Source organism: Hylobates moloch, unplaced genomic scaffold (genome assembly GCF_009828535.3).
Source record: "Hylobates moloch isolate HMO894 unplaced genomic scaffold, HMol_V3 SCAFFOLD_19, whole genome shotgun sequence".
Classification (NCBI taxonomy): Eukaryota; Metazoa; Chordata; class Mammalia; order Primates; family Hylobatidae; genus Hylobates; species Hylobates moloch.
In genome coordinates this window covers 46,887,410-46,899,839 of record NW_026652294.1, presented here as the reverse complement: position 1 = coordinate 46,899,839, position 12,430 = coordinate 46,887,410, and the positions used below count along the sequence as shown (strand labels likewise).

General features: G+C 43.5%; 1 protein-coding gene across 1 annotated transcript in view; it reads left to right on the top strand.

Annotated features, from left to right (window-relative positions):
- Positions 1 to 4,500, top strand: part of PIGL (phosphatidylinositol glycan anchor biosynthesis class L) — a 106,901-nt gene extending 102,401 nt beyond the window's left edge. The window contains exon 7 of the mRNA XM_032137852.2: positions 1,994 to 4,500. Within this exon, the coding sequence (XP_031993743.1) occupies positions 1,994 to 2,092 (99 nt within the window). The 3' untranslated portion in view covers positions 2,093 to 4,500. The remainder of the gene's footprint in view (positions 1 to 1,993) is intronic.
- The last annotated feature ends 7,930 nt before the right edge of the window (positions 4,501 to 12,430 follow it).

The window sequence follows — 12,430 nt, the reverse complement described above, 5'->3', positions numbered from 1 at the left end:
GAGGCAGAGGTTGCGCTGAGCCAAGATTGCACCATTGCACTCTAGCCTGGGTGACAGAGTGAGACTCCATCTCAAAAAAGAAAAAAAAAAGTTGTAGTTGGGCCAGGTGCGGTGGCTCACACCTGTAATTCCAGCACTTTAGGAGGCTGAGGTAGGTGGATCACTTGAGGTCAGAAGTTCGAGACCAGCCTGGCCAACATGATGAAACCCTGTCTCTAATAAAAATACAAAAATTAGCTGAGTATGGCGGTGGGTGCCTGTAATCCCAACTACTCAGGAGGCTGAGGCAGGAGAATTGTTTGAACCCGGGAGGCAGAGGTTGCAGTGAGCTGAGATCACGCCACTGCACCCCAGCCTGGGTGACAGAGACTCTATCTCAGAAAAAAAAAAAAAAAAAAAATCATAGTTGGATTTCCTGTTGAAACAATGCTGTGTAATATTTTCCCAATAATATTCTATGGTGATTGTTCTGCCTCAATTCTCTTTACCAGTTAAAGATTGGTTATCATAGGTGTGTTTACATCTTTAAAGTCATGTAGGGTCTTTTTCTTTTCTTTTCTTTTCTTTTCTTTTTTTTTTGAGATGGAGTTTCACTCTTGTTGCCCAGGCTGGAGTGCAATGGTGCGATCTCAGCTCACTGCAACCTCTGCCTCCCGGGTTCAAGCGATTCTCCTGCCTCAGGCTCCTGAGTAGCTGGGATTACAGGCATGAGCCCCCATGCCTGACTAATTTTGTATTTTCCGTACAGACAGGGCTTCTCCATGTTGGTCAGGCTGGTCTCGAACTCCCGACTTCAGGTGATCCACCCACCTCAGCCTCCCAAAGTGCTGGGATTACAGGCGTGAGCCTCCGCACCTGGCAAGTCATGTAGGGTCTGACAATGAATGTAAAAGGGGTTATTTACATAAAAGTTTGTGAAGATATTAGCTTAGAGAGGCAAGTTAATTATAGTACTTAGAGATAAACAGGCACATCCTTTTATGTATATCTAGTGAAGTCAGTTGCTGTAATCTATTCTGTTTAAAAACCGAACTATATTAGGTCTGAATAACAAGATAATGTACATTTCCCCTAGAAGGTGGGAACGACAACTCACACTTGTGTGCCATTCCTTTTTTTCTTCTTCTGATAGTGATTGGACCTCCCCAAACGACCTAACTCAGAGGAATTTGGGCATAGTGTACTAGCTTCCTTCCCGTGAAACATCCCTTTTTGTGTTGTATATTTGAGGTAGTAGCAACGTGATTAAGAATGTGGACTCTAACCAGCCGGGCACGGTGGCTCACGCCTGTAATCCCAGCACTTTGGGAGGCCTTGGCGGGCGGATCACAAGGTCAGGAGATCAAGACCATCCTGGCTAACAGGGTGAAACCCTGCCTCTACTAAATATACAAACAATTAGCCAGGCGTGGTGGCAGGCGCCTGTAGTCCCAGCTACTCGGGAGGCTGAGGCAGGAGAATGGCGTGAACCCGGGAGGCAGAGCTTGCAGTAAGCCAAGATCACGCCACTGTACTCCAGCCTGGGCGACAGGCTCAAAAAAAAAGAAAAAGAATGTGGACTCTAGAATCAATCAGATGGCTCTGGGTTAAAATCTTAGCCAGCTCTACTACCTACTAGCTGTTTGAGACTGACGAGTTTCCTCATCTATTTATTTTTAAAAAAACAGTAATAACAGTACTTGATTCACAGGGTTGTTAACATTGAGATGATGCATGTGGACTGTTCTGCCAGTTTTCTGGTGTCCCATGGTGAATGCTGTAGCTACGGTGAGCATTGTGTGTTATAATCACAGGAAGTAGGAGATGGGAAAGCAGGGGCCATGATAGGAGGCCAATCCAGAGAGGTTCGTGGGTTACAGGAAGAAGACAGATAAGGCTATAGCATGAAGCATATTAGTGCGAGGAAGGATTTAAGGTGCGGAGGCCAGATCTGAAAGTAATGAAACAGCTCCAGTGCAAGTGTTTCACAACTGGTTCTCTTTGATTCTTCTAGAAAGCCATGTCCTGCCACCGCAGCCAGCTCCTCTGGTTCCGCCGCCTCTACATTATCTTCTCCCGGTACATGAGAATCAACTCACTGAGCTTCCTCTGAAGCCTTGAAGGGTTTTCAGATCCAAGGAACAAAGGGGAAAATAGACAAAGGAGTGCAGGGGACCTGGCCTGGCACTGGCTTATTTGCCTGAGCTCAAGGAGATCCCTGCTGGAGCAGCCTCTGCAAAAGGGAGCCCATGTAGGCCAGGGGCTGTCCAAACTCCAGCTTCTTCCCCTGGGAAAAAACCCAAAGAACCAAAAACAAACCACCCTAAGGATAATAATAGCTACCCTGCTAGCTTCTCAAGTTCTTGTGAAAAACAATTTACATAATGACACAGTATATGTGGAACACTTAGCCCAGTGCCTGGGCAGGTCCCTATTATCATAAATGAATGTAAAAGTGCTCTAAAAACACTCCACAGATGTGACTTTCACATTGTTTCCAAAGCAGGTTCACCAAAAACACATACACAAAATGCAACAGTGTGTGTTGAATTGGTTCAATCATAATTCCTTTGATTTTTCTTTTATCAGAATGCGGGTCTAGGAAAAACTTGCTCTATGTAACAGGACAGCTGTTGATTGAAGCATCCAAGTACAGGTCACTGGGGTGGGCACTGTTTTATACAGAGACGATTACAAGGGCTCTTCCTCAAAGAGCTTACGATCAAATATGTCAGCTCTCAGTCTTTTTGGAGAAGTAGGAAATAGGAAGATAAATCTGAGATTTAAAAAAACACAAAACATTCAAGAACCTGATGTCTTAAAATTGTCCTACAAACAAAAGCTCTCTGAAAGCTCTGGCTTGGAAACTACTCTCAGAATCCAGCTAACACTCCAGGGAAGTGGCCTGAGTCAGGGAAGCTAAGTGGTGAAGAGCACAGGCTGATAGCCCTGCGATTGAAGCCAGAATGACCAGCTGTGTAACCAAAGGCAAGGTGCTGAACCTTTCTCTGCCTCAATTCTCTCATCTGCAAAATGGGAAATAATAACGATCCCAACCTCAGAGAACTGAACAAGATAATACATGAAGGTGCATATCAAAGAGTCTCGTGTGCTCTACTGGGTAAGTATGCCCTCACCTGCCACAGGAAACACTGAATTGCTTCTCCATAGCTGCAGGTTAGAGACCTACTTGTTTAGACACTCCACCTCAACTTGCCCTCCTTTGCTTACTGTCACCATTATCTTGAATGCCTCCTAGGGACCACATAAGACTAATAGAGCTATTAGGCTCTGAAGCTGGAATCAAAAATGCAAATCTGGTTATGTGATTTGTCTACTTAAACTTTGTCAATAGCTCCTAATAGCCCTCATGTGAAAATGTGACCAGAAGCACATTACTAACACTGGCTAGAGTGCAGTAGGAGAGTGTGGTAGGACAGAGTGACCTCTGCCCTGTTACTAGGAAGACAGACACTGACCCAGCCTTTCTGAACAGCAACTCTGCTAAAAGCTTTTAAAATATGCATATTCTATGACCTAAGGAATACTTAGAAAATCAAAATTATATACACACTGGCTGGGCGCAGTGGCTCACACCTGTAATCCCAGCACTTTGGGAGGTCAAGGAGGGTGGATCACTTGAGGCCAGGAGTTCGAGACAAGCCTGGCCAATGTGGCAAAACCCCATGTCTACTAAAAATACAAAAAATTAGCCAGGCATGGTGCCACAGGCCTGTGGTCCCAGCTACTGGGAAGGCTGAGGCACAAGAATTGCTTGAACCCAGAAGGCGGAGGCTGCAGTGAGCCAAGATCGCGCCACTGCACTCCAGCCTGGGTGACAGAACAAAACTCTGTCTCCAAAAAAACAACAACAATTATATATACAAAGATCATCATTGTATTATTTATAATAGCAAAACTGGAAAAATCCAGTGATGCAATTGTGTTTTGTAACAAGGAAGAACGTTCACACTGTATTAAATTTTTAACAGCGGGTTAGGAATAGCACAATCCCATTTTTGTTGAATAAATATATACACAAGTATATAAATAAATAAATACATATATATCAAAAGATATATATCCAAAAGATAAATACTAGCTGGCAAGGTAATCTTTCAACAATGAACATTTATAATTGTAAAGGACTTTGTTGTTGTTTATGGATCATTTGGATATCATGAGAAGTTTTTTTGGATATCATTTGGATATCATGATATCGTGAGAATTTTGATATCATGTGAAGTTTTTTTGTTTGTTTGTTTGTTTTGAGACGGAGTCTCACTGTGTCACCCAGCTGGAGTGCAGTGGCACGATCTCGGCTCACTGCAACCTTGGCCTCCCGGATTCAAGCGATTCTTCTGCCTCAGCCTCCGGAATAGCTGGGATTATAGGCATGCGCCACCACGCCCAGCTAATTTTTGTATTTTTAGTAGAGACGGGGTTTCACCATGTTGGCCAGGATGGTCTCGATCTCTTGACCTTGTGATCCACCCACCTCGGCCTCCCAAAGTGCTGGGATTACAGGCGTGAGCCACCTTGCCCAGCCTTCATATGAAGTTTTTTAAAAAGTGTGTTTATAGGCCCGGCTGCCGTGGCTCACACCTGTAATCCCAGCACTTTGGGAGGCTGAGGCGGGCAGATCACAAGGTCAAGAGATGGAGACCATCCTGGCCAACATGGTGAAACCTCATCTCTACTAAAAATACAAAAATTAGCCGGGCGTGGTGGCGGGCACCTGTAGTCCCAGCTACTCAGGCGGCTGAGGCAGGCGAATTGCTTGAACCTGGGAGGCGGAGATTGCAGTGAGCCGAGATCGTGCCACTGCACTCCAGCCTGACAACAGAGCGAGACTCCATCTAAAAAAAAAAAAAAAAAAAAAAAGTGTGTATAGGCCAGGTGCAGTGGCTCACACCTGTAATCCCAGCACTTTGGGAGGCTTGATGCAGGAGGATTACTTGAGCTCAGGAGTTTGAAACCAGCCGGGGCAACATAGTAAGACCCCATCTTTTCAAAAAATTTTAATATTACCCAGGCTTGGTAGTGTGTATGTATAGTCCCAGCTACTCGGGAGGCTGAAGTGAGAAGATCACTTGTGCCCAGGAGGTCGAGGCTGCAGTGAGCCATGATCATACCACTGCACTCCAGCCTAGGCCACAGAATGAGATCCTGTCTCAAAAAAAAAAATAAATAAAAATAAAATAAATATATATATATATATAAATCTTAGAGGTTAGAAAGATGAACAAAATTATCAATATTTGCTTCTGGATGGTGAGACTTAAAACTTATTTTCTGCCTCTTTTGTTTTATTGTACATTCCAACTTTTTTGAAATAATTAAGTAGAAGTCGGCCAGCACAGTGGCTCACGCCTATAATCCCAGCTACCTGGGAGGCTGAGGCACAATTGCTTGAACCTGGGAGGTGGAGGTTGCAGTGAGTCGAGATCACACCACTGCACTCCAGCCTCGGCGATAAAGGGATACTCCGTCTCAAAAATAAATAAATAAAATAAAATAAAAATAAATAAGATTTTAAAAATTAAAAAAAGAGGGTTGCTGCATCTGAGACTGCAGGTTCTACTCTGGGTTCTGGAAAGAGGACAGACCAGAACTAGGCTCTCCTTGGTACCAGCAGAGAGCCAAGGGACTGCAGCACAGGAGGGAAGGAAGCCCCTGGAAGCCAGTTAGGGCAGCCACTAGCAGTGCCTTTGTGAGAAAAGTACCCTCCAGATTCAATGCAGCACTGGGGACACTTGTCCTGGCAAGAAAAGATTGTCCTTGTGCAAATTATCAACAAGTAGTCTTTCCTGCCTGCAAACACATTCCCTCCCCAGGGACAGCCACAAACAGCTTTGTAGAAGGAGCAGAGACTTAAGCATCCACTTAGCCAGATGCTCTTGTTTGGTTAACAACCTGCAAAACTAGGCAGCAGTAGCCCCAAAGCCTGGAGCAAAAATCAGAATTTCATGGTTCCTTGAAGGAACACCAAAAAAAAAAAGAAAAAAGAAAGAGAAGAGAGAGAATCCTCTCCTCCAGCTGCCCAAATAGAAAGGATCTCAGTGAACTAAGAATCCTCTGGGAGGGGCAGCATCCACTTGCTCAGAGACCTGGAGAGCCACCAGGCCGGGGTGGGTGTGCTGAAGTCAGGAGAGGGTCACCCCTTGTCAGAGAGACCTGCAAACAATCCCCTACTCACCCCATCCTCGGCAAGGGCTGATGGTTTGCCAGTTCTCACCTTGGTCCAGAGAGCAGAAACTGCCATCTTCAGCCACTCCCCGCTTGGCCACTGCTCAGCAGCCCTGACTCATTAAGAAAACACAAAAATCAAGAGCAACCAGACACAATACAAAAGGGGAACCCTCACCTGAGGAGGCTCAGAGGGAGGGGAATAGGGCAGATCTCACTGAAGTAGCAATTAAATGGAAGAGACTTTATCAGAAACAGTAGTGAAAGCCCGGGCACTGATCCAGACAAAAAAGCACACTTCTCTGTGGTGACCAAATTAGTAATGTGGAATATCAAGTAGAAGATATATTGCAGAACAAAGAGGTTAAAAAGCCAAGAAATGGAAATAAGGGTGGGAAAGAGATTTGAAAACACATTAAGGAGAGCCAGTGTGAATAATGGAAGTTCCAGAAGGAGCAAAAGCAGGAGGGTAATAAAGGAGAACTTCCATAATCTGAAGGAGACTGAGTACACGAAAGAGCCCGCCAAATCCTAGGCAGCTTTGATTTTTAAAACAGATGCACAAATATGCTGTGAAATTCCTAAATTCCCAGTGAGAAGGGGGAGATTAAAGTATTCAAAAGGTACCCTCTTGGGGCCAGCCACCGTGGCTCACACCTGTAATCCTAGCACTTTGGGAGGCCGAGGCAGGCAGATCACTTGAAGTCAGGAGTTCGAGGCCATCCTGGCCAACATGGCAAAACCCTGTCTCTACTAAAAATACAAAAATTAGCTGGGCGTGGTGGCGCATGCCTGAAATCCCAGCTACTTGGGAGGCTGAGGCAGGAGAATCACTTGAACCCAGGAGGCAGAAGTTGCAGTGAGCCGAGATTGTGCCATTGCACTCCAGTCTGGGCTACAGAGTGAGACTCTGTTTCAAAAAAAAAAAAAAACCAGGCCGGGCGTGGTGGCTTATGCCTGTAATCCCAGCACTTTGGGAGGCTGAGGCGGGTGGATCATGAAGTGAAGAGATCAAGACTATCCTGGCCAACATGGTGAAACCCTGTCTCTACTAAAAATACAAAAAATTAGCTGGGCATGGTGGTGCGTGCCTGTAGTCCCAGCTACTTGGGAGGCTGAAGCATGAGAATCGCTTGAACCCAGGAGACGGAGGTTGCAGTGAGCCGAGATTGCGCCACTGCACTCCGGCCTGGCAACAGAGCAAGACTTCATCAAGAAAAAAAAAAAAAAAAAAGTGTCTTCTGCGGCCAAGGGGAGGCTGGGCTGGGGGTAAAGCCGTATGGTGCAGGGTGACAAATAGACAACTGATGGGCTGCAGTCTGGATTGTGAGGAACTGAAAGGTATACAGTTCCAGGGCTGAAACTGAAAAGCATGGGATCTCAATTAGCAAAGAGGAAAGCAGGAAACAAAGAGAAACTTAAAAGACTGCAAAAGTAAGAAAAAAGGAAAATAGTATAAAATGTAATACATATAATAGAAGTAATACAAAAAGAACGAAATCAGAGCTACTTCAAAAAATATGAACAGGCTGAATTTCCAGACCAAAACAGACTGTCAAATCAATGTGTTAGAAAACAAAATCTAGCTACATCTAAAAGTAACAAAGGCTAAAAATAAAAGGATGAACCATATACCATATAGCAGGAGAACAAAAAGAAGGAAGAGCAACACCAGAAATCCAGGCCAAACCCAATATGACACCAAGAAGCATTAACTGGACAAAGATGGGTATGTTAACAGGTTCACTCCATGAGATGATAGGCACCCAACATCACAGTAGCCAGATACATAAAACAAAACCTCCCAGACATACAAGACCTTTATTAAAAGACAAAAACAAACAAGACGCCACGATAATAGTAGGAGGCCTCAGTATTCTTCCAGAATTTTGAAAAATCGAGTTGCCAAAAATAGTAACATCAAACATTGGAATAAAGCAAACATTCACTTATGTGATAGAATGTTTACAAAAGTTGACTGTTTATTGGCCACTGATAAATCCATTTATTTATTTATTTATTTGAGACCAGGTCTTGTTCTGTCACCCAGGCTTGGAATGCAGTGGTGTGATCACAGCTCACTGCAGCCTCAAATTTCCTGGGCTCGAGGAACCCTCTGCTTCAGCCTCCCAAGTAGCTGGGACTACAGGCATGTGCCACCACCCCTGGTTTTTTGTGGGTTTTGTTTGTTTGTTTGAAACGGAGTCTCACTCTGTCGCACAGGCTGGAGTGCAGTGGTGTGATCTTGACTCACTGTCCGCCTCCCGGGTTCAAGCGATTCTCCTGCCTCAGCCTCCCCAGTAGCTGGGATTACAGATGTGCGCCACCATGCCCAGCTAATTTTTGTATTTTCAGTAGAGACAGGATTTTACCATGTTGGCCAGGCTGGTCTCAAACTTCTGACCTCAAGTGATCCGTCTGCCTCAGCCTCCAAAAGTGCTGGGATTACAGGCGTGAGCCACCATGTCTGGATGTTCTTTTTGTTGTTGTTTGTTTGTTTGTTTGTTTTAATGAGACGAGGTGTCGCTATGTTGACCACTTTGGCCTCCCAAAACGTTGGGATTGCAGGCATGAGCCACTGCACCCAGCAGAGAAATCCCTAATAAATTCCCTAATGTAGAGATTTAACAGGCCACATTCTTTGATCATAATTAAATAACATGCAAGTAAATAATAAAATTACTAAAGAGGGGGATAGGCCGGGCGCGGTGGCTCACGCCTGTAATCCCAGCACTTTGGGAGGCCGAGGCGGGCGGATCACGAGGTCAGGAGATCGAGACCATCCAGGCTAACACGGTGAAACCCCGTCTCTATTAAAAATACAAAAAATTAGCCAGGCGAGGTGGCGGGCGCCTGTAGTCCCAGCTACGCGGGAGGCTGAGGCAGGAGAATGGCGTGAACCCCGGGGGGCGGAGCCTGCAGTGAGCCGAGATCGCGCCACTGCACTCCAGCCCGGGTGAAAGAGCGAGACTCCTTCTCAAAAAAAAAAAAAAAAAAAAAAAAAAAGAGGGGGATAAACAACACTACTCAGAAATTAAGACGCCCCTTCCTAAAAAACCCCTAGATCAAAGAAGAAATCAAAATTGGTATTACGAATTATCTAGAAAGTAATAAAAATTAACACTTGATGTGGGATCTGTATTTAGGTAAATTGTAGTCTTAAATGCTTAATTTTTTAAAAGATTGAAAATAAGTGAACTACATGATTGAGAAAATAAAAAATAGAAACCAATAGCAAGAGGGACTTAATAGAGATATAAGATTAGATTAAATAAGTGAAACCAAAAAATAGTGGAAAGAATAAGTTTTCTTTGAAAAATGAAATAAGCCAATACAATGCAAGTCTAATTCAGGAAAAGAGAAAACAAAAGTGCAGTTATTGGGAACAGATGGATATATAACCACAAAAGTGAAAAAGGCTGAAAAAAATTATAAAATATTATATGGCTTGAGTTCAGGAGTTCGAGACCAGCCTAGGCAATATAGTGAACTAAAAATACAAAAATTACCCAGGGAGGTTGAGGTGAGAGGATGGCTTGAGCCTGGGAGGCAGGGGTTGCATTTTGCCATTGCACTCCAGCCTGGGTGACAGAACCAGACCCTGTCTCGAAAAAATAATAAAAAATAAGTGTTGGTGAGGATGTAAAGAAATTGGAACCCTCATACATTGTTGATGGGAATGTAAATGACGCAGCTGCTATAGAAAACAGTTTGATGTTTCCTTAGTAATTTTAACAAGGATTTACCACATGACCCAGCAGCTCCACTCCTAGGTACATTTCCCATAGAACGGAAAACATTCAGACAAAACCTTGTAAATGAGTATTCATAGCAATATTATTCATAATAGCCTCAAAGTAGAAACAACTCAAATGTCTATCAACTGGTGAATAAACAAAATGTGGCATTTTATTATTCAGCCATAAAAGGAACAAAGTCCTGACTGGGCACGGTGGCTCATGCCTATAATTCCAACACCTTGGGAGGCCAACGCGGGCAGATCACAAGGTCAGGAGTTCAAGACCAGCCTGGCCAATATGGTGAAACCCCATCTCTACTAAAAATGGAAAAAAATTAGCTGGGCGTGGTGGCACATGCCTGTAATCCCAGCTATTTGGGAGGCTGAGGCAGGAGAATTGCTTGAACCTGGGAAGCGGAGGTTACAGTGAACCAATATTGCACCATTGTACTCCAGCCTGGGTGACAGAGTGAGACTCCGTCACAAAAAAAAAAAAAAAAAAAAAAAGGAACAAAGTCTTGATGCATGCTACAAGGCAAATGAACTTCAACAGCATTATGCTAAATGAGAGAAGCCAGACACAAAAGGTCACCTATGTAGGATCCCACTTCTGTGAAACGTTTAAAATAGGCACATTTTGAGATGGAAAGCAGATTAGTAGTTGCCAGAGGCCAGAGGAAGTGGGGAGTGGGGAGTGGCTGCTAATGGTACAGGGTTTCTTTCTTTTTTAAAAACAATTTTATATATTAAAAATATTTTTAACATAGGGTCCTGCCTTGTCACCCAGGCTGGAGTACAGTGGTGTGATCATAGTTCACTGTAACCTAGAACTCCTAGGCTCAAGTGATCCTCCTGTCTCAGCCTCCCAAGTAGCCAGGACTACAGGGGTGTGCCATCACACCTGGCTAATTTTTTTTTTTTTAAGAGACTGGGTTTCACTATATTGGTCATGAACTCAAAAACACTGAATACTAAAGTATACTAACAAACACTAATTGTACATGTTAAAGGGGTGAATTTTATGTTATTCAAACTGTATCTCAATTCAAAAATTCACGTGAAAATAAGATTGCATTAAAATATTCTAGTTCACTATAAAAGATATACACACACTAAATTTGATGATCTCGCTGGGCGTGGTGGCTCACGCCTGTAATCCCAGCACTTTGGGAGGCTGAGGCAGGCAGATCACGAGGTCAGGAGATCAAGACCGTCCTGGCTAACACGGTGAAACCCCATCTCTACTAAAAATACAAAAAATTAGCCGGGGGTGGTTGCAGGCACCTGCAGTCCCAGCTACTCGGGAGGCTGAGGCAGAAGAATGGCCTGAACCCGGGAGGCCGAGCTTGCAGTGAGCTGAGATCGCCACTGCACTCCAGCCTGGGAGACAGAGCAAGACTCCGTCTCAAAAAAAAAAAAAAAAAATCTGATGATTGCTTTCTGCACCTAGTGATACTCACCTAACACACTAGACCATTAAACACAAATACTACAGAATACAACATTTTTTGTTATTTTGACCAACTTTTAGTGCTTCCTGTTTTTCTTTTAAAAACAGTTTTTAAAAGTTAAAACAAGAATTAATGCAGAACATAAAACAAGAATTGAATAAATGGAGAGTTGTGCCATGTTCCTTGATAGAGATTTAAAAATCCTCATACAGTTCATATATATATTTAATACTACCTATAGCATCTATAAATTCCAATATAGAAATTTAAATATTTACATATGTATTTATATATGTATATTTATTCACATTCTTACAAGGTTAATATATAAATTTAATGTAATTCTAGTCAGAATATCAATGGATTATCTTTGGGATTTGAATTATTTTAAAAATATATTAGAAAAGAAAATGTCCAAGTATTGCCAAAATATAAACATCAAAAAGGACAGTGATGTGAGGCCTGCCTTTCTATATATTAAAACTTAGGCCAGGTGTGGTGGCTCACACCTGTAATCCTAGCACTTTGGGAGGCTGAGGCAGGCGGCTCACGAGGTCAAGAGTTCGAGACACTCTGGCCAACATGGTGAAACCCCGTCTCTACTAAGAATACAAAAATTAGCCGGGCATGGTGGCACATGCCTGTAATCCCAGCTACTTGGGAGGCTGAGGCAGGAGATTCGCTTGAACCTGGGAGGCAGAAGTTGCAGTGAGCCTAGTTCGCACCACTGCACTCCAGCCTGGGTAACAGAGCAAGACTCTGTCTCGAAAAAAAAAAACAGCAATGATCCCATGAAAAAGGACGACAAATAGCATAAGACAGCTAAGGACAAACTGAACCCTATAGCGTGCTGTTCATACTGTTTCCATAAAGATAACAGCATAAAACTTGAAGAGTGGGAAAGAACAAACCCATTGGTGAGCATATTACCTTCCTGGATGATAAAGCAGTACTGTACAGAAGTCTGTTCTCCCTGAATTAATTTATAAATGCAAAGTAATTGGAACCAAAATCCAAACATGCTTTGATTGCATGATACTTGACTCACTAATTCTAAAATTCATCTGCAGGA